This window comes from Ictidomys tridecemlineatus, chromosome 4 (genome assembly GCF_052094955.1).
Source record: "Ictidomys tridecemlineatus isolate mIctTri1 chromosome 4, mIctTri1.hap1, whole genome shotgun sequence".
NCBI lineage: Eukaryota > Metazoa > Chordata > Mammalia > Rodentia > Sciuridae > Ictidomys > Ictidomys tridecemlineatus.
This window is the reverse complement of record NC_135480.1, coordinates 64,719,463-64,742,274: the sequence shown is the minus strand read 5'-3', so window position 1 is coordinate 64,742,274 and position 22,812 is coordinate 64,719,463. Positions and strand designations below refer to the sequence as shown.

At 41.4% G+C, this 22,812-nt stretch overlaps 1 protein-coding gene and 1 long non-coding RNA gene across 7 annotated transcripts in view; one reads left to right on the top strand and one right to left on the bottom strand.

The window, feature by feature from the left end:
- Window positions 1–12,399, bottom strand: part of Acer3 (alkaline ceramidase 3) — a 170,622-nt gene extending 158,223 nt beyond the window's left edge. For 3 of the 6 annotated variants that reach the window (XM_078046704.1, XM_078046705.1, XM_078046711.1), the window contains exon 1: window positions 2,567–2,778. In XM_078046704.1, coding sequence (XP_077902830.1) covers window positions 2,567–2,669 — 103 coding nt within the window. In that variant the 5' untranslated portion in view covers window positions 2,670–2,778. Of the gene's footprint in view, window positions 1–2,566; window positions 2,779–8,346; window positions 8,454–12,271 lie in introns of those variants that run through there. The other 3 variants (XM_078046706.1, XM_078046708.1, XM_078046707.1) reach the window with 3 other exon arrangements.
- A 1,758-nt stretch (window positions 12,400–14,157) lies between these two features.
- On the top strand, window positions 14,158–20,764 carry LOC144377141 (uncharacterized). The gene is made up of 2 exons (XR_013437807.1): window positions 14,158–14,251; window positions 19,796–20,764. It is a non-coding gene; the product is annotated as an uncharacterized LOC144377141 (long non-coding RNA).
- The last annotated feature ends 2,048 nt before the right edge of the window (window positions 20,765–22,812 follow it).

Below are 22,812 nucleotides of genomic sequence, written 5' to 3'. Positions count from 1 at the left end.
ATTCTAGAGAAACTGGAAAAGTTAACTACTATATATGAGAGTCCATCCAATATTTGAAACCACCAAGTAAAAGAAAAAAGTTCTACATTTCCAGCTCAGAGAGAATAGCTTTAAATCTTCTCTCTCTCATGATCATGGTCTTCTGGACTAGGTATGGGCTTGCCGAAGCAGTTTAAAAATTTGAAAAACGGGCCGGGGATGTGGCTCAAGTGGTAGCACGCTCGCCTAGCATGCGTGAGGCACTGGGTTCGATTCTCAGCACCACATAAAAATAAAATAAAGATATTTTTGAAAAATTCTGTATGTATATACATGACCAATGTGATTTTGCAACCTGTACACTCAGAAAAATGAGAAATTATACCCCATCTGATTCAAATGTATGTCAAGATCATTATACTGTCATGTGTAAATAATTTTTAAAAAATTGATAAAATGCTTCCTTAACCTATATTCGAGTTGCCAAGTAATTACACTACAAATAATCCCTTTGCCCATATTTCTCCATTATTATGTAAAAATCTAATAGCTCAGGAAAAATGATTCTCAGCCCTATCATGGTCTCAACTTCCTCCAAATCAAGTCCCAAAAGCTACAAAAAAAAAAAAAAGTTTTCTTTCTTTCTTTCTTTTTAATAGCCAACTATTGGGACAGAATAAAAGAATAAAGGAGGATTATTTGGTATGAAACTCTAGCCTCTTTTTTTTCTTTTTCTTTTTTTTTTTTTTTTTTTGAGACAGGGTCTTCCTAATTTGCTTAGGCCTTGCTAAATTGTTGAGGTTGGTTTTGAACTTGTGATCCTCCTACCTCAGCCTCCCAAGTGGCTGAGATTCTGGGATTACAGGCCTGCCACCAGACCTGGGATCTTGCCTCTTTTCTACAAAGCCAAACATACATGCTTGGGAGAAGGAGTCAGTAATAAGAAGGTTAGCTACCAAGAGTTTTACCTCATGTCCTGACAAAGTGGATTCAATTAAAATAAGGCAGTAATAACCAAAGAATTAGATTGTCTCTGCATCTTGCAGAAGCAGGTACCTGAAAGAAGGATGAAACCCTGTGCTCTTAAAACTTGACCAAAATAGGGGCTCGGGTTGCGGCTCAGTAGTAGAGTGCTTGCCTAGCATGCTAAGGCACTGGGTTCGGGCCCCAGCACCACATACAAATAAATAAAATAAAGGTATTCTGTCCATCTCCAACAACAACAACAAAAAGATCCATTTTAAAAAAAACAACATATTTTTTAATGTTTATTTTTTAATTATAGATGGACACAATATCTTTATTTATTTTTTTATGTGTGAAGGTCAGCCTAACCAGATTCCGGCAGTCCTCACTCACCGGATACCCCTGTCCACTCTCCTGCTTCCCCCGCGGCCCTGGTGCCTCATGTGTAGTAGGGAAGCTCTCTATCTCTGAGCCACAACCCTAGCCCGTCAACGTATGTTTAAAAAAAAAAAAAAACACTTGACCAAAATAAACAATCAAAAATCTCTCAAGCCTGGCAGAAATGATTATCTAGGAAAACACACACACACACACACACACACACACACACACACGTACAAAACCACCACCAACAACAACCCAGACCTGGCCAGCAATGCCTGTTAGAGCAAAGGCTTGAGGAGGACTCTTAAGTTCCCAGAAGGTGTGGTTAGTGGAAGCAGGGTTCTCAGATGACCATTAACCCCTAGGAAGTCTGATGAGGTTCACAGTGAAACAATGACTTGGTTCCTCCTGCCCTTGGAAGGCTGGCACAAGCAGAAAGGTACTTGATCCTCTGCCTTCTACTTCTGGCGCAAGATGGGAGTTGAATAGTACTAGCAGATCATTTCTGGTACCCGAAGATATGGGAGAGGGAGTTGGATCTCTGAGATCATAAAACTGTTCCCTGGAGATGGTGAGGGGGGTCATATAAGAAAGGAGAAAGAGGGCTGGGGTTGTGGCTCCGCGGTAGAGCGCTCGCCTAGCGTGGGTAGGCGCTGGGTTCGACCCTCAGGCACCACATTTTAAAAATAAATAAATAAAATAAAGGTATTGTGTCCAAGTACAACTAAATATATATAGAGAGAGAAAAAAAGGAAGGAAAAGAAGACTGGAAAGACCTTAGAGTTTTCCCAGACTTGGGGGAAGACGGAGTAAGGAAGTGTTCCCCTCTGGCTGAGGAGGGGGTGACAACAGTAGAACAGGTGTCCTGGGCTCTCATTCCAATAAGCAGAGACCTCCACTCTCTCGACCCCTTCTGGGCTCCCGCTGCCTGTCTCCACTCCGCGGACAGGTAGGAATTCCCATTTCCAGCCCTGCTTCTCAGGCTGCCCCCTTAGGTAGGGCAGGGGCTCCCCACTTCCCGTCCGACCCCAATGTGAAGGCCAGCCGAACCGGATTCCGGCAGTCCTCCCTCGACACACCAGACACCCCTGACCACACTCCTGTTTCCCCCGCGGCCCCGGACGCCAGGCCTGGTGCCTCCCCACGCGGCCAGGTTCGTCCTCTGCCTTCTCCACACGGCGCCTCCACTCAGCCCGGTGTCCCTACTCCCTCGCTCCCCGCCTCAGGCCACACTCACAGAACTCGGCGACATACTCGGTCACAAAATAGTTCTCCTCGCACCAGTCCAGTGTGGAGGTCGTAGGGCCCCAGTAACCCTCCCGGTCCAAAGCCGGAGCCATCGCGTCGCCGCTGCCACCCTAGCTGCGCTCGGATCCGCGGCTCCCAGGCCAGCTTGGGCCCAGCTCGCGCGCGCGCTCGCGCCCCGTCCTCGGGGAGGGCGGGGCCGGCGCCGTCACTAAGGCTGCCCTAGGGAGGTCACGCCCATCGAGGGCGTGGCGGTGACAGGGCCCAGCCCGAGGGCGCCCTGTGGCCAGGTCCCTCTTTCTCTTGTGGGCGGACAGAGCAGAGACCCGGAAAGGAGGTGGAGAGCTGAGCTGTCTGGCCGGCCTAGACCACCCCAGTGGTTCCCGATACACCCGGAGGCTTTTTTTCTGTCCAGATGTGTCTCAGCCTCTATTTGTGTGGGAGCGGTTTGATTTAATGAGGGCAGACATGGAATGAAGCCTTCTCTACAAGCCCTTGCTTGAGCAAACCTGTGTGGCCAGGCACCTCAGGGTATAACTTTAGCCTCAGGCCTCAAACGGAAATCCAGAAACAGCATCCCCAGCCAGCCCCCGTGATTCCCATGAAATAAGTCGTAATTATCTAATAAAGGTATAAAGCGTCATGGGGACAAAGAGAAAGGGCAACAACTCCCAGGAACAAAAGAAAAAAAAAAGAAGAAGAAGAAGAAGTTAGGTGCTAAAATCCTAAAAAGAACTTTCTAAATAAAGTACTAAAATAGTTTGACAGTTTTAGTTTGGGCTTCTGAGCGCAGAGGTTTCTGCCTTGTAGTTATCTATAGTTGTGCCCTACTCTTCAGGCAACCAACAACCTCTCTCTACTTTCAACTTCAAGACTCAAATACTCCACAGAATCTCCAGAGTGATCTACTGAAAACAGATGCTCTAGAGGGGGTGGCTGTCACCTGTAATCCCAGCTACTTGGGAGACTGGGGCAGGAGGATCTCAAGTTGAAAGCCATCATGAGCAACTTAGTAAGACCCTATCTCAAAGTAAAATTCAAAAAATGTACTGGGGATGTAGGTCAGTGATGCATAGAATACACAAGGCTCTGGGTTCAATCTCCAATACTGCAAGCAAACAAAACCCCACAGAGATGCAATCACCATTGCCTTTTGTGTTCAGCTCCACCAAATTTTCCCCTCGATTCTCATATTCCTGCCTTTGCTTCTGAAGTCAGCTGGAATGGTCTTCCTGTCTTCATTTGGCTAACAGTCTACTTGTCCTTTAAAATCCAGCTCCCTGAAGCCCTCTCTGACTTCAATACCCAAGAGCTTCCTTTGAAGCCACCCTGAATAGAGACATTGTTTTCAATTCTTTATGCAGGACTCTGCTTGACCAACGTGGTATGAAATGAAGAGTATACATTAAAGATGATAGAATCACTATTTTGTAAATAAATAAGTCAGATGAGGTGCAATCAAAGGTAGAAGACCTGAGAGATGAGGAACACACAACCTTCCACAAATTGATCCTAGCAGACGATAAACGAAGAAACTTTACTTGCTAATGCAAAACCTAGAAATAGAGGTAGTGTTTTATAATATAATTAAAATAGTAGGAGATCTGATTTTTTTTCTTTTGAAGACATGAGCTTCTGCTGTTTACTAGGACCTGTTTGGCTGGATGCTAGAAACACACACAGGTAAAATCCAAGAAGGCAGTCTACAGGGAGATTTAAAAAAAAAAAAAAAGCCACTGAAGTGTGGGAAGACTTCTATTTCTAAACATTTTTAAATCTCGTTCTCTAAAACTTCCATTTTGCATATGTTTTTGTTTTCATTTTTTGTTTGATTTTTGGCACCAGAGATTGAACTGAGGGACATTTAACGACTAAGACACATCCCCAGCCCTTTTACTTTTTATTTTGAAATAGGATCTCACTAGATTGCTTACATCCTTGCTTAGTTGCTGAGGCTGGTTTCAAATGTGCAATCCTCCTGCATCAGCCTCCAGAGCAGCTGGGATTACAGGCATGTGCCACCACACCTGGCATGTATGATTTTAATATATAATAATTATTAGTGTATATAACTTATAAATGAATCAAAGAATATATATTTGTATACTTAAACTGAATGTGAAAAATATATACTCAAAAGTGATTGCTGAAGAGGAATACAGTCAAAACAGTGTATCAGCTATATCAATCACAACAAAGAATGTGATAATACTTTGCTAGGAGTGTACGGGGATTGTGAGATCCATGCTCCCCACTCCCATTCCTGTGGAAATAACCTCTGAGCATCAGGTGACTCAAGGTAGGAGATAAGGCCTTGTCTGAGTCCACACTACACAGTGTTCATCAACAGTGGGCAACAAACAAACAGAAAACTACTGTAACAAAGACAAAATCAAGGAGAAATTCCCCCACTCAGGAGAAAAGATGTGCTGCAGAGTAATCATTCAGAAATCAAAGTAAATCACACAGTTCCTTCAGCAATGTTTATCTTTCTTTCTCTTCTTTCTCTAAAAATCTATCCCTCCCCCCCACACACACACACACATAAAGAATAAAAGCAATGCATTGAAATGTACGGGACCCAGAATAGCTGACACTATCTTGAAAAAAAAAAAAACCAAAATTCTCAATGTGAACACTTACTACAAAACTGCAATAATCAAGACAGTGCAGTACTGGCATAAGAATAGGCATACAGGTCAATGGAATAGATTTGAGACGCCAGCAATAAACCCTTGTATTTATGGTCAAATGGTTTTAAACAAGGGTGCAAAGACAATTCAATAGGGAAAGAATAGTCTTTTCAACAAATGATGCTAGAGCAACTGGATATCCACGTGCAATAGAATGAAATTCAAACCCTTCTTGCCACAACAAAATTCAACTCAAAATAGAACAAAGACCTAAATGCAAAAGCTAAAACTATAAAATTCTCAATAACTGTTTATAACCTTAGGCTACACAATTTTTTTATATAAAGCAATGAAAGAAAAATAAATTGGATTTCATTGGAATTACAAACTTTTTTGTTACATATGACAGTATATCAAGAAAACAAAAAGACAATCCACAGAATGGAAGAACATGTTTGCAAATCATATATCTGATAAGGGACTTGTATTCAAAATATATGAAGAATTCACAGCTAAAAAATGAAAAGACAAATAACCTAATTAAAGAATGGGCAAAGGATCTGCATAGACATTTCTCCAATGAAGATATGAAAATGGCCAATAAACACATGTTCAACATCATTAGAATTTATATAAATCCAAATCAAAGTGACAGTGAGATGCCACTTCCATACATAGGATGCTATAATCAAAAACACAAATGATAACAAATGCTGACAAGGATGTAGAAAAATTAGAACCCTCATGTATTATTGGTATGTTAAATGGTGAACAACTTTGAAAACACTTTTGCAGTTCCTCAAAGTGCTAAACTAACTTATCATGTGACCGGCAATTCTACACACCTAGGTATATGCCAGGAGAATTGAAAACATAAGTCCCCAAAAAAATTGAACAAGAATGTTCATAGCAGCATTATTCATAGTAGCCAAGAATTGGAAACAAGCCAATATCTATTAACTGATGGATGGGTTGGAGTGTGGTATATCCATACAATGAATGATTTTTCAGCAATAAAAAAGAATGAAATATGCATACATGATACAGATGGATGAGCCTTGAAAAACTTATGCTATGTCAAAGAAGCCAGACACAAAAGGACACATATTATGATGCCATTTTTCTTGAAATATACAGAATAAGCAAATCCATTGAAATAGAAAATAAATTAGTGGTTGCTTAGGACTGAGAAGGGAAGGAGGAATGGGCGGTGACTGCCAAAGGGTACAGGGTACCTTTTAGGGATGATGCAAGTTCTAAAATTAGGTTGTGGTAATGGTTGAATAACTCTGAATGTGAAGAAAAGGAAAAAAATCATGGAATTGTACACTTTAAATGATTGAACTATGTGGTATGTGAATTATATCTTAATAGAACTGGATTTTTAAAAAATTAAGTCTCATCTTGGAAAATTTAGAAAAAAAGAAAACAGGGGAAAAAGAAACCACTCAGAATCCCACCAACTGGCAATAACCATTGTGAAATATCATAAAAGGTACAGCCTGTGTATTAGAGAGAAACCAGAAAACACTATTAACCTAGAAGCCAAGTGATGAAAATGTTCGAAGAAGATCCTTTTGACTAGACTCATGTATTCTATGCATGGATTAAAAAGGTATATACTCATATATTGCTGGTGGGACTGCAAATTGATGCAACCACTATGGAAAGCAGTATGGAAATTCCTTAGAAAACCAGGAATGAAACCACCATTTGATACAGCTATCCCACTCCTTGGCTTATACTCAAAGAACTCAAAATCAGCATACTACAGTAATGTAGCCATATCAATGTTTATAGCAGCTCAATTCACAATAGCTGAACTATGGAACCAACCCAGATGTCCCTCAATAGATTAATGGATAAAGAAAATATGGTGTATAAACTCAATGGAATATTACTCAGCTTCAAAGAAGAGTGAAATTATGGCATTTTCCAGTAAATAGTTGGAATTGGAGAATATCATACTAAGTGAAATAAGCCAATCCACAGAACCAAAGGCCGAATGATTTCTCTAATATGCGAACGCTAATTCACAATAAGGAGGAGAGCACTAGGGAAGAATAGTGTTACTTTAAATTAGGTAGAGGGAAGTGATGGGAGGGGATGTGGGGATGGGAAAGATAGTAGAATAAAACAGACATTATTACTTTATGTAAATATGTGACTACATGGCCAATATGATTGTGCAACATGTATACTCAGAAAAATGAGAAATTATATCCATCCCATCTATATATGATATATCAAAGTGCATAAATGCATTCTACTGTCATATATAACTAATTAAATTAAAAAATTTAAAAAGGTATTATATATAATACATTGAACACAGCTGAGATAAGCTAGTGATTTCATATATCTTTAAGTATTTATTAACAAAATGTAGACTGATATCATGCATTTCTTCTTTTACTTTGCTATTTGTTTGAATGGCACCTGCATTAGATTTTTTTTACTGTCATGGTTGACTCTCTCCAGATCAATCAAAATGCTCCCATAAAATTGTCAGTTGAATCACAAAAAAGTCCTCATGAATATCATTAATAGATATATCATATTCAATTATATAGTTATACCATAGTGTACTTTATTATGTTATATCTATTTTACTATCCCCATATTTAGGTGTTTCCAATGTCTATATAGGTGGTCCCCAACTTACAATGGTTTGATTTTTCAATAGTGTGAATAATATCCATGCAACCATTCTGGTTTTCAATTTCAGTATAGTACTCAATAAATCCCATGAGATATTCAGCACCTTATTAGAAAATAGGCCTTGTGTTTGATGATTTTGCCCAGGCGTAGGCTAAAGTAAGTGTTCGGAGCACATTTAAGGAAGGCCGGGCTGAGCTTGGATTTGGTAGATTAGGGATATTAAATGCATTTTTCATCTATGGTATTCTCAATTTAGGATGTCAAGGAGCATCTGTATTTATTTTTCAAGTAACAGATAAGAACCCAAATTTCGAAAGCTTTCAACCAGATTCCTACTGAAAATTATTTTTACTTACTAGTTCCCAAGATGACAAAAGAAATCCAACCTATAATCCATTTTTTTCCACATGATATGTTGTGCCCTGTCACAATTGCAAAGGAAAACCTAAAGCCACAAAAAACAAATGTGCAGACTCACCACAGGTTAAATGAAACCTGCCAGTTTCTTCTTGGCCTTTTTTCTGATCCTTGATCAAACACATTATCCATTGTACCCTTGGCCTGTACTTCTTGAACTTTCTTTTTCTTTTTTTTTTTTTTTAAAGAGAGAGTGAGAGAGGGGAGAGAGAGAGAGAGAGAGAGAATTTTTAATATTTATTTTTTAGTTTTCGGCAGACACAACATCTTTGTTGGTATGTGGTGCTGAGGATCGAACCCGGGCCGCACGCATGCCAAGCAAGTGTGCTACCGCTTGAGCCACATCCCCAGCCCTCTTGACCTTTCTTAATTCTGGGCATAGTTATGGAAGCTCCTCAACACTTCTGCAAAATTTTAATAAGTAAAAGTCAGTTTATAGGCCTGGGGATGTGGCTCAAGCAGTAGCACACTCGCCTGGCAGGCGTGCGGCCCGGGTTCGATCCTCAGCACCACATACAAACAAAGATGCTGCGTCTGCCGTAAACTAAAAAATAAAAAAATTAAAAAGTCAGTTTATATAAGAATCAGCAAAATGAATTTGACATCTTCTATAGACCAAGACTTAGGGCTAGTGTTGAGAATATAGAATGGAAGACCATAAGCTTCTGTTGTTGAACCTGGTAATAATTTCCCTGGCAAAATGAAATATGACCAGACATACTCACCAAGCAAGCTAGCAAATTCATTTTCTAATTTTATTTATTAAAATTATTTAATAACCCAACTATGTGTTAGAAACTATTCTAGGCAATGGAAAAGGACAGAACAGATACATCCCAAGGATCAAATTATAATTGCTAACACTAATATTTACTCTTCCTGGCACTGCTCTGTCTTTAGAATTATCTTTTAACATCTTTTTAACAGTCCTATGAATTGAGTACTGTCTTTAGTCCTCATTTACAAATAATGAAACTGATGGAGTGAGTTGGAAATTTCACCCAAGGGTAACCAGATAAGCATCTGAGCCAAGGAATCCAGGCAGTGCAGTGCCAGGTCACATTCTTATCTTCTATGCCAAGCTGGCCTTGTAGGAGCTCAGAGGAAGGGGATATGCTGAACAGAGAGAACTTATGGGCCAGCATCTGGAGTGTAAGAATGAGGCTTGAGAATTCTGCAGGGTAAATAGCATTAGGAGAGTAAATGGTTTGGGGCAAGTGATGACACAGGTAAATTTGCAGAAGAGATGACAGAATGATTGAACTGGGGAAAACTGGAGGCTTAGGGTTAGGGTTAGGTTCCAAGGACTGTTACAGCAATCCTATGAAGAGCAGTACTGATGGAGAGGAAGAGGCAAATTTACAGGTGATTAACAGGAAGAATCAATAGGATTTGGAGAGAAATTTAGAAACAGAATTGAGGGAGAAGGAGGAGATGGATTTCTAGCCAGTCCCAGCCGCTGGCCGCAATGGTGGCTGGGGTAGCTGGTCAGGGCACGAAGCAAAATGGAGGAAGCATTTCTAGGCAGGAAAATAGCCTGCAAAGACTTCAAAGGGCAGGAGAAAGGCAGGCAGAATGAGACACTCAGAGGGACCAAACCTGCGCTCTGAGATGGGGGAGGGGTAAGGACAACTCTCCAGCTGATGGAAAGATTGGTGCCTGTGCTATACTGAGGCCTGTGGGGTTTATCCCAGGGACATTGGGAGTGTTCAAGGAAGGAAATAAAATGCCCAAATTCGCATGTGAGGGAAAATAGGTTTTGGGGTTTGGTGTTTTTTTTTTTTCTTTTTAGTGGGGCAAGATGAGGAGAAAGATCAGGCAAATCCAATAGGAGGCTGTGGCAAATAATCTTGGCAAAGGCAGGAACAGACAGGTTAAATTGCAACGCAGGTCCTGGGCAGCCCTGGCACTAGCCCTCCCAGAGAAAACCAGGTTTCCTTGTTTTGTGAGAAACAGGAGGACTGAGGTTTACTAAGTCAGCTCCTGAGCGCAAAACATCCACCCTGGGAGGTGACACCACATGTATGATTAGATTCACCAGCCCTTGCTTAAACACCTGGAAAGTTGTTACAAAATAAATTTCATGAGGATTGAATATTCTCTAAATAGCTGAAATTGATTGTCTTGTTTTGAGTTATGGAAACATCAACAATAACAAAGTCCTCTAAAGACACTGCCCCTTGAACAGAAATTCCTTCTTTCAACATTGCTTATAAGTTAAGCCCTCTCTGTCCTTTAACTCATGAAAGTCATTCACAAGTGTGCATGTTGGGGTGCCTGGTTCTCTCCTATCCACCCCAGAGCTGTCAGTTACCATCTAGATGCTGACCCGAATCTCTGTCTCTAAACTAGATCTGTCTCCAGAGCTTTAGCTCTTGAGTCAGTTAGGATCATGTTTTGCTACAGGTGATAGAAAACCAGTTCCAGTACCTTAACCAGATAAGGGTTTTGTTTTTCTCAGGTGGTAGACAGCCAGGACCATGGCTCAGCAGCACAATGCCAGAATCCTATCTTTCTGCTCTTAGCATTTGTCCTATGTCTGCTTCTTGTCTCAAGCATCTCAATCCTGTTTAGCCAAGGGAAGGGAAAAGGGCCAGGACAAAAGAATACCAGCTGGGCCTGTCCATTGTTATCAGAAAAACAGTAGTCCCTCCAGAACTCTGCCCAGTGATACATTTTAGAGCCTTTTGGTCAGAACAGGGTTCTCAGGAGCAATCAGAGAGTCCGGGAAGACTGGCAAGAGAGTCTGGGAGAATGAATATTTTTGCTGGGCCTATGGCCATCCCAAGCCAAAACTGACTTCGTTAGGAAAGAGGTCGGGAGGAAAGGATATTGAGTGAGCAACTGACAGGATCTCCCACAGACCTGCATTTCCAACTATCTTCTGAATAACTCTGCTTGGATATTTCATAAGGACCTCAAATTCCACATGTTCTAAAGTGATTTCATCATTTCCCCTCCATACTAGTTTCTCTTTCAGTAGTTTCTTTACTATGGTGAAATTCACAACCATTGACCCAGTTGCTAATGTTACTTGACTCCCCCATCCAGGCACATCAGATCCGTTACCAACCCCCCGAGGCCTTCTGTCCACTTCCCTCATCCCACAGCCATTGCATCAGTCCAAGTCTTCATTGCCTGCACCCTAACTGGTAGCCCCAAGGAAAGTCTTGTCCTGTCCCATCTCACAACCTCTTTTTTTGTACTATGGCTGCCAGAGAACTCTTTCTTAAACTCAAAACTATCCACGTCCCCCTCCAAGTAAACAAATAATTTTCAGTGATTTTCTACTACCATGGGTCCAAACACCCCGACACATCCAGCAAGGGTCTTTGACATGGTCCTGCCCACCGCTTAGACCTTGCTGCCACATTCCGAAAATACTCTCTCTTCCCTATACTGCCTCTTCTGTTGATCCTGGGCTTTTGTAAACATTGTCCTTTCAGCTTGAAAGTCCCCTTTCCTTTCTGCCCTGCCAATCACTAACATCTTCTGATTCTTAGGTCTCTGCTCAGACCAGACTTCTTCCAGAATCTCTTTCCCCATCTCCCGTGGTGACTCTTATCACTCTGCCTCTGATCATCTGTTACTCCTCTTCCTCAGTAGCAGGCTCTCAAACTTCACATCAGAGTCGCTGCTTGTCATGTTCCACTATAAACCTGAAGAGGAAGACTCCCTAGAGCCCCATGGAGTCTACATATTGAGCAAACAGCTTGGTTCATTGTGAGTCAAGTGATTCAAGAACTACATCTTGAGAAATACTGAAGCAGGATCTGGACAGCTTCAGCACCAGAAATGTGTCTCAGTCCCCACTGTGTCCCTAGTGCCCAGCACAGAGCTAGACACTAAGTGGGCTAGCTGTCTACTCCAAATTCCTCCTCCTTCCCCTCCTCTACCTTGCCTTATCCACATAAAATAATGATTACTAGTTACAGGGTAGCACAGATTTTGATGTCATTGATAAATAGGTCAATCAGTTGACTTACCAGTGTCCATCAATTGATTAACTGGTCTCTCCCAGTGATTCTCCATATCTGAAAGATCTCCATATCTGAAGTCCAAACTCCATGTCACGCCTGGGATTTGCCTCTTTGTATCTCTAAGACTTTGAACAATTTGTTTGAGCCTTGGCTCTGTCACCTAAAAATTTTTTAAAAATATATTTATATTTCTTTTTAAGTTGCTAATAAGAGTAAAACAATGCCTGAACCAATAGTGAGAACTCAAGACACATTAGGCATTTATTATTACTTCTGTTATTACAACAACTATTTATGGAGGGCTGGTTAAGTTGCAGCCAGGCATTTGAACAAACATTTTTATATGCATTATTTCATTTAATTCACCCAGTCAACTAGCAATAAAAGGTGACTATCACCTAGCAATCACTGTTCTCATTTTACAGATAAGACAACCAAGGCTCAAGAGGCAAAGTGATTCATACTAGGAAAGGAGACAGCAAGTGGAAGAGATAAATTTTAAATTTGGTTAATAAGGAAATAAGATTAATCAAGTTTAGCAACCAGCTGGAACAGCATGAACTTTCACACATTGCTGATGGGAATGTAAATTGATATGCACTCTGTTTGGAGAATAATGTCTGGCAAAAGTGAAGACATGCATTCTGAATGCTTCAACGAATATACTCTTAGGGATAGATCCTGAAAAATTCTCACCACCTATATATAAAGAGACATGCACAAGAATATCTCATGATTTCTTATTGAACAGAATTATATTTAAATAACTGGAGTATAATCATAAAATGAAATAATATACGTCATTTATAATGAATGAATCTCAAAACACATTGAGAAAAAAATAGGCACAGTAGGACACCATTTATATAAAGTTTAAAATGTGCAAGACAAGGCACCGATTTTATATAGGTACTACATAAAAACAGAGAATTTATAAACTACAAATTCAAGAAGATAACAACCTAAGGCTGGGGATGTAACTTAGTAGTATGGAAAAAGAAAAAGGAAAAGGGGGAAAAAAGATAATGATCTATAGGGAAAGAATAATCGGAATTAGGAAGACTTCTGCAGAGACATTCAAGTGTGTATCTAATGCTTTGTCTCTTAAAAAAACAAATGAACTGAAGCAAATAGAGTTTGAGTACCCATTATCCAAAATCTAAAATACTTGGGCTCATAAGTGTTACAGATTTCAGATTTTTTCAGGTTTTAGAATATTGCATATATGCAATGAGATACTCGTCCAAGACCCAAGTCTAAACATGGAATTCCTTTGTATGTCATATACATCTTGTTGTACACATAAGCTGAAGATGATCTTTGCAATGTTTTTAGTGCATCTACATTTTGAGTGCAACCCCTCCAATGCCCTACTTCTGTCGTTGCTCAGAATTTCAGACTTTGGAGCATTGCACATTTTCAGATTAGGAATCCTCAAACTCAAGAGCAAAATATTCAGTTAGGACTGAGCTGGGTAATGGGTGTAAAGAGGTTAGTTATATTATCCCATTTTTGTTTGTGCTTTAAATAATTTGTAGAGATTTCATTAAGAGCACGTTTAAGAGGTACTGGGGGCCCAGAAATCTCCTTTGGGCTATCCCTTCCACATGCAGCCTGCACCCTGCTTTCTTCCTAAGCCTCTTGGCTCCCTGGGAGTCCATCCTCAAAAGTTCTACCCCCTTGGAGTCTAGCAAGCCTTGGTACTAGCATGACCTAGTCTACAACTCCCCCAACCCCTGCCCCAATCCAGAACACCGGCTCCCAGGGGCCACAGAGCCCCGGTCCAGAGCCGGGTTAGTATCCAGGCCCACCCCTAGAGTTCAGCCCGGCCAGGAATCTCCCAGTCTCGACCGTTGCCCCGCCCAGCTTCAGCCTAGGCAGAGGCGCGAGCGGTGGCAACAGCCGGGTCAGCAGAGCAGGCACCACCCCGATTGGCCCGCCCCGGGGTTCCGGGTGGCCGCTTCCCACGACCCAGCAGGCCCTGCGGTGAGTCGGCGCCCCCCCCTCCCACCGCCCAGCTTCTAGCCGCAAACCTCAGCCAAAAACTGGGGGTGCGCAGGACGCTGCAAATTCCTGCTTTAACTTTTTTAAGTTAACTTGAACTTGTGCATAAGTAGGCAAGCGCTCTGCCGCCGAGCCACATCCCCAGCCCCTCAGCATTTGTGTAGCGTGGAGAACTTGTAAAGCACCTGAACTCCATCGGTAGTGTCAGATCTGAAGTGAAAAGATGTAACGTGGCTTGATTATTGATAAGCACAAAAGGCAGGTTATAAAACAGGAATGAATATATAGTAAAAAAAAAGCCAGAAATGAATGCCTTTGTAAAATAGAATTAGGGATTTTTTTTATGACAAGTTGTACTTGCTAAAAGTTCTACTGCTTTAATTAAATTTTAAAGCTGGGTTTTAACATGTACACAGGTTTTAAAATTCACCAAGTTCAAAAGATACTCAAACTCTTCCTCTTACCCGCTTCCTTGGCTTCCTCCCCAGCAGAGGACTTTCATATTGAAACAAAAGGACATTTGCATTTTGATATATAAATGAATAGAATGTTTGTTCCTGGGTTTTTTCCATTAACTGGAGAGTGGAGATTCCTAGAATAAGGGGAGGAAGTCAACTTTGGAATCAGGGTTTTCAGCCCTAGCAGTGTGGCTAGGTGTGGTCTTAAGCAACCACCAAGCCTTTCTAATTCTCAGTTGTCTCTTCTTCAAAATAGAAGTTGTGGCTCTTACCAACATCTTATTGTAAAGATTAGATGAGATGGCTCTCTGCTTCCTGGTTGCCGTGTCCTGCGCTGCTTTTCTCCCCTATGCCGTTCTGCCTCATCTTGAGCCCAGAGCTATGGAATCAGCTACCATGGACTGAACCTTTGAAACCAGGCTCATTCTGAGAGTTTGCCTTGAGCCTCAGAGGAGATGTTGGACTTGGATTTTGGGGTCTTTGGGTCACACTGATGAAAAAGCTAACAAAAACAAAAGTGTTCCTGACATGTTTCTTATGTGTCAGACCAGTTTCTCTGAATGTATTGAGTAAAAAGCAAAGTTCCTGCTGGAGGAATGCAGATCTAGGGATAAATTCATCCTGGATCTCTGTTAATGCTGGAACTGGGTCTGAGAGATGTTGAATTTTGAAATGCAGTGGCACCTGGTTTGCAGGCAGAGTGGTGTGGAGTCTTGAAATTTCTGAGAGCTATTTCTGGCAGAACTTAGTTCAGTTAGAATAAGCCAAACCTGGAAAGGGGTAAGAGGAAGACTTTGAGTTTCTTTTGAACTTGGTGAATTTTTAAACCTGTGTATGTGTTAAAACCTAGCTTTACAATTTAATTAAAACAGTAGAACATTTAGCAAGTACAATCTGTTCTAAAAATAATTCCTAATTCCATTTTACATAGAATTGAATAAGGGGAGATTTTTTTGGACCCAAGTGTGAACATAGGGACCTCCAGATGTGCTTTGACTTGTTATGCTCGAATTCGGGACCCCCAAAAGACCACCAGAGACCAAGATCGATGTAAACAGCAAAGAGGTGTTTATTGCGAGCTAGCTCTGTCCTCCGCGCTCACACACAGCAACTGGTGACGCTGAGAAGCCCCCAGCCCAGGGTTTGCAGCAGTTTTATACATTCTTTGGGGAAGGCAGGGACTTCACATACATCATAGCATCTCTTAGTAAATCATCACACACCGCGGGAAAATCAAATAACAACTCTAAAACATGATTAGCACATTCACTAGCGGGAACAAGTTGGGTAGGGGTGATTGGTTACTACAAGAGGGGGATTTATTTGAACTGATTGGTTTAAGCCAAGAGGGGTGTACATGCTGAACTACATGGTTTCCCAACACGTTATCAACCACCATAAACTACTGGGAGGGTCATCTGGCATCTCAGGTATTTCCCTGTCTCATTCTGATTGGTGGCTGCTAGGGGGTTGCTGTGGATCCCCACGTAGCCTGACTGAGTCAGGGACACCTGGCGCAGCAGATCTCTCCTGTTATTTGTAGATAAACAACTTAGCAGGGTGGGAATGTGCCTAGGAGTGCTCTGTGGGTCTTTCCTTGGACAGGCTTTGATCTGAGGTAGAGGCTGGTTTTTGAGACTGAAAGGAAAAGAAATTTTGATGCTGGGGAGTACTGAAGACAATGTACCAACAAGTAGATTGGGGATATCAAGCAAAACTAATTGCAATGGCAGCCTGGACCATACCTGGTAGGAACTTGGAAGAAATTTTACATGGTTGCTTTTTGGAGCCAATGGTACTAGCTTCTTCTCAGGGGACTGAAGTAAAAGTGAATGCTTAAAATCCAGCTTCAAATCTGGGGGCACACACAGGGTACCTCATGCCTCCTAGGTATTATTCCATGAAGTAATACCTTCTATGTCCTGGGTCTTCAAATTTGATTCTTGGTCTAGGGCTAGAAGAATCTACAGAGAATGGGCAAGCTCTTATGAATATCTCTGTATTTTCATTTATGCATATTGTCAAGTTCCATATGGTTATCTGAATTGAGCCCTCTAAATATGTGCCAGTCCATACTGTTAAAGGTATTCACTACTGGTCTGTCTGTTATCTGTCATAATAGTTTCCCTGAATGTATTGAGCAAAACAAAATTTTTTGAATAGGACTACAGAACAAGAGATGAATACATCTGGTAATTCTGTGTGTTTAGGGGAAACGCACAGAAATTCTGAGAAATATTTCAATGATGATTGAACTTATTAATTATTGAAATAGAAAATTGATTCAGTGAATAAAGAAGAGACCAGAAAAAAAGATTAGATGAGATAATATGTAGAAAGCATTTAATGCCATTGCATGAATACAGATGCCTAGTAAATGCCAGCTGCATTCATTATGGTAATTATTATTACAAGTATGTATCACAGGAACTGGCAAGCAGTCTTCAGAAATGTCTGTTAGATGCTGAACTGATCATCCATTTACTTGGCAGGGGATAATTTCTGAGATGAAAAGCAGGTATAAAAAATTCTCTTGAAGGTGATATGGGCTTTAAGGAATCACAAATTCTTTTGTCACTGGGTAGCTGGGGAATGCAGTAAAGGGCTGAGATTATGCTCTGTAGCTAAAGCAGACCACATTAGGCTATGAGCAAACCCAGATATATCTGCTCTCAAAAGTCCCAGAAAAAGTAAGCCTCTAACCAACCAGAGGAAGATGAAGAGATGGGCCCAGGAATGAGAAAGTTAATGTGCATTCATCTCTGTTGAACTTGGTGTCCCTGTCTTCTGTGAGTGAACAGTCTCCTGCGTGCATGTGCTGACTCATGCTTTAGATTAGGGCAAGGAATGTGGAGTTCTTGGATTATCTGCACAGGGATTGGGGGCAGGTAGAAGACAGTGGGACCAGGTAAGGAACTAATATTTGCTGAATGCTGACTGAATCTGGGACAATTTATACACATTTTTTTCCCATCGCATCTCTATACTTTTTGAGGTAGATATTACTGCCCTGTTTGTATACAAAGTGACTTGATGATGGTCACACAGTTACTAAATGATGAAACTAGATCTCCCACTCAAAGGCTGACTTAAAAGCTCCCTGCCAAACATATTGCCTTGAAGAAAGCAAGGTGCAAGTGGCTGAACGTAGTGGAAAGCAAGGGCTCTGAAATTTAAAAAGTTGAACTGAATTCTTTTAGGGTGAATCAATGATCTCTGTCCTTGGTTTTCTTTTCTGTAAAATGAACCTTATGATACCTATAGGGCTGGATGCTTAGTTCAGATAGGTCTGGAAGTGTCTTTACAAAGAGCTATGTAAATGTTCATGTTGGTTGTTAGGAGCTTGAATTTGAGGATGTCTCTGAAGGAGACTGTGCCCAGCAAGGTAAGAGATGCAGGGTCAGTCCTCTGCTTGAACCTGGGAGATGAGAGGGAGGGATTGGCTAGGCTCAACCGGAGCAGAAGTGTTTTGTATAGTATTTGGTACCTCAAAGCAGATCAGTAAACATTAACTGAAATTAATCCAGACACTCCATGGGAAGTGGTTTGGATGACAATCGATCCTTTCATTAAATATTTGTCACTCACTCTCTGCAGAGTCCTGAGCTGGGCCCTGTGGAGATAAAGGAAAATGAAACAGGTCTTTTAGAACATGAGATAGAGGGTGCTGCACACCACTGGGTTCTCTGGGACTGCTGTAGAAATAGGGATGAAAGACCCTGGAACCCATAGCTGATCCAAGTCCTCACAGAGGTAGGGAGACTGTGGACCTACAGTGGCAGAGGTGGCAGGAAGATGCCTGCTTGGGGGTGAGAGAGGGAGAGACAGGAAGATGGGAGATGAAGGCCTGAGGCTCTTTGTTCCTCCTTGGTTGGTGTCAACATCATTTTGAAACAGGGACCTTGGTGGGGTTGAGGGGTCTAGAGGAAGGAGACAGGGAGGGTAAGGTTGAGAGGGAGACTGCTGGGATGCTATGAGAAATGGGATGGATTGGGGAAGGAACTGTCCGGAGAGGAGCTCTTTTTTTCTTAGGGTATGAGCCAGGCGGGTTTCTCTGCTGATAGACCACTTCAAGACACTTCAGGGAGATTCAGCATTGCACTTCTAGAGACCCATATCTTTAGCTATTTATTCAATTTTCTTTATCTGAGCTTCAATTACTTCATAAACTGATGCTGATTATACATACTTCATATGGTGGTTTGTAAGGAATGAATTAGATCAATACCATATACTTGTGCCTCAAGAAGCATATATGAGAATGCTCCTAGCCATGCTGTGTATAATGTAGAAACACTGGAACCATCTTAAGTGCCCTCAACCCAATGGATAAATAAATTCTAATGTATTTATATAAAACAGGGTACTACACAGCCAAGAAAATGAATGAATTAGGACCCTATGAGTCAACAAAAATGAATTTCAGGAACGTTGAATGAAAAAGTAAGTCACAGAAAAAGCATATGTACTCTAACACATATATAATATATATACTCTAAATTTTTATCTAAAATTTAAAAACATGAGAAACTAAGAAAAATACCCTTTAAGATGCAAATATATGGTAAAACCATAAAGAAGAGCAAGGGAATAAAACAGAAAATTCAGAAGTGTGGTTATCTTTGAGGTGAGAAGGAAGGAGATGGAATGGGGTCAGAGAAGGCACTGAGGTGATTGCAAAGGTCATGGTAATGTTCACCTTTAAGATTTGAATTTAGCTGGGTGCAGTGATGCACTCCTGTAATCCCAGTGGCTGGGGAGGCTGAAGAAGGAGGATTGCAATTTCAAAGCCAGTCTCAGCGACTTAGTGAGGTGCTAAGCAACTCAGCAAGACCCAGTCTCTAAATAAAATACAAAAAGGGTTGTGGATGTGGCTCAGTTGTTAAAGCGCCCGGGGTTCAATCCCTGGTACCAAAAACAAACAAATAAAAAAAAATATCTGAATTTAGTTGCATGTGTTTTGTTGCATCATTATTTTTATACCTTACACATATTTTTATAGGTTTTTGTTTTGTTTGTTTACCTGCTTAGTACTAATACAAAAAAAAAATTTCATTCTCAAACTCAGCATTTGTCTCTTTGGTCTCGTGTGGGTTCAACATGTTGCTCAAGAAATGTTATTTCTGCTCAGACACCATCTACGCTGGCTACAGGAGGACATTTGTCTGCAAGGATTGCAAGGTCTTCAGGTTCTGTAAACACAAATGTCATAAATATTTTTAAAAGAAGTGAAATCCTCACAAATTCAGGTGGTCTAAAGCATTCTGGAAAGCAACAGGTGAGAGGCTGACTGTGGATTGCTGATTTAAATTTGAAAAACGTAGAAATGAACCTGCAAGAGCTATGGAATAAAACTACTGATGCAATGAAGAGAGTCTAAGAGATCAAACAGAAATGCCACGCTAAATTTATAATTAACAGGTTGGAGAAAAATAAAGAGCTGCAGAAAGTTCAGGACATCAAAGAAGTCAAGCAAAACACCCATCTTATTCCCATGCAGTCAAAGGGAATCTGCTGGGGGAAAAAATTGTACAGCAATTACAACAAGATATGACACAAAGACGGATTCTTAAAAATCTCACTATGATCGTTTCTATGTGTGCATTTGAAAATCTCTTTGGAGACTTAGAACTTCCTATTTATTGATTTATTTTTTAAACATAAGGTCACTCGAATGAAAAGTGATTAAAAAACACTTCTCTCCCACATTGCTGCTGCAAATTATCAGATTATGGATGTTAGATTGTATCTCAAGATTAAATCTTCAATGATAAATGTGCTATGTAAATAAAATTCTGTTTGTAAATAACAGAAGTGAATTGTGGACATAAAATAGTCATGCCATTTGGGTAATGTCTCTAGGAAGCATTTATGTAACAATGACTTACAGAAATTCATTGCTTGGTGATAAGTAAAATACAATTAATAATATTTATGTGAGATATCTGCATGCTATTGGATTATACTAATTTAAGTCTGGTTTATCTTATGTTGATTTGAACATTTTATCATTAAGATTAAAATAAGATTTATCCTATCTCTTTAATTCTGGTGTGATGATTCAGAGAAAAGAGGAGACCAAAGGGCATCAGAAGAATATATTGATAATATTCATAGGAATATCAACATTCCAGAAAATATTTATGAATGTTTTATTCATAGCATGTGTAGAAGGAGATATCTTTCATTGATATCAAAGAATATATTCTTTTAGGGGAGGTTACTGGGGATTGAACTCAGGGGCACTCAGACACTGAGTCACATCCCCAGCCCTATTTTATATTTTATTTAGAGACAGGGTCTCACTGAATTGCTTAGCACCTCACTTTTGCTGAAGCTGCTCTGAACTCACAATCCTCCTGCCTCAGCCTCCTGAGATGCTGGGATTACAGGTGTGTGCCACCGTGCCCAGAATATATTATTAATAAATATAGGTACATTAGAAGAATATGTTCTGGAATATTGGAATTTTTCTGGATATATTCTTTTTCTGCTCCTCCATATTCTTTTTCTTGCTTCTCTGTTCTCTGACCCCCGCCTCGCTGACCCTCAGTCTTCTCCTCCCTGGGCCCTGGCGTCCCCATCGTCTGCTGGTACTGACCCCTTCTCCGTCATCCTCCCAACAGAGGGTCCCTCTGTCTGCCTCAGGCAGCTCAGAACCAAGGACAAAGTTGAGACACCCGAGACACCAGGAATGCACTGCGAAATACTGTTACCAAGACAAAAGTAGACCTATCAACAAAAAGCAAATTCAAATCTTAAAAAGCTGTTAAAGCCATCTCATCTACTGAAAAATCGCCATACATTTTAGAAAGTTAAAAGAAGCAAATTGGGAGCATTGCTCCTTGGGGAAGTGTCTGAGCTCACTGACCTGCGTCCCCAGGCTGGTCTCCTCCAGGGCAGGAATGGCTTTAGTTTATCTCTTTGTCCCTAGTTCCAAGCACAAAGGTGATGTCCTCAAAGCTTCCTTAGAGAAGAATGGGTGTATTGAGGGTTTCAACAGGACACTGACACTGGGGCCAGAACTTATTTCCTGCTACCCTGGGGGTAACAGATCTGCTTTTGGAGCTGTGCTGGCTTCCTAGCAGCCTGTACAACCTGTCTGTTGTCCTGGCATTTGGGGGACTGCAGGGAATTTCCAGAGGACTTTGCCACCGAGAGCCAGTTGGTGGGAGCTTGAGCAGGAGCCTCGGGAGTACCATTTTGTCATTGGTCATTAGGATCCTGGACTCTAAAATAAGATGCAAGACACCATCAGCCTGAGCAAGATCTTCAAAGATGGCTGTGCTTGTCCCCACTGGACCTCCTCCCTTCCTGTGCCCTGTATGCACTAAGGTTCACTGAAGGGTCTCCCAAATTGTGTGAGCACTGTGTGTGGACTCAGGAGAACCAGAAGCAGGTTGACCTCTGGGTTCCTGGGCCAGAAAACGAGGCAAGTGGGAGCACAGTTCATGTTCACACAGGGTGATGTGCAATCACAGGAATCTGGCCGTATTGTGCTGCCTAGTGACAGGGAGTGCAGGGATGCTCATCTGTGAGGAGAAGTGCAGGGGGCAGGGGAGCAGTCCTGGGGTCTGGCTTCACTTCCTTTACAGAGGCAGCTGTCCTCAGAACTGGATTTGAGGCTTGTGAAGCTGTGTATCAGATGGCAAGGTGGAGAGGAGGTGGGGTATCATTTAGAAAGTAGGAAAGAGTATGGGACAAGACCCAGAGGTCAGAAACACCACAGGTCGCCTGGCATTATGAGTAGCTTGGGAGGAGCGGGAGGAGGTTTCGGGGGACTGATGGGGGACAGGAAGATTAGGCTGAAGAGGAAGGCAGTTGAGGTTTTGTCTTATGGCGATGGGGAACTCCTGAAATATTTTCAGCAGAAGGAAGGCATGATCAGATTTTCATTTGACCAACATTGCTCTGTTGCGGGGTTTAGACAGGAAGAAGGACCCTGTAGGCGGCTGTTGTCACAGACCAAGGGCAAGATCATTGGGGAGCAGGAGACCGATTCAAGACACCTTTACAAAAAAAGAGCAGGTAAGACTGAGTGACTCACCTGTGAAATATACTCCTGCTGTGTGAGAAACATGTGGG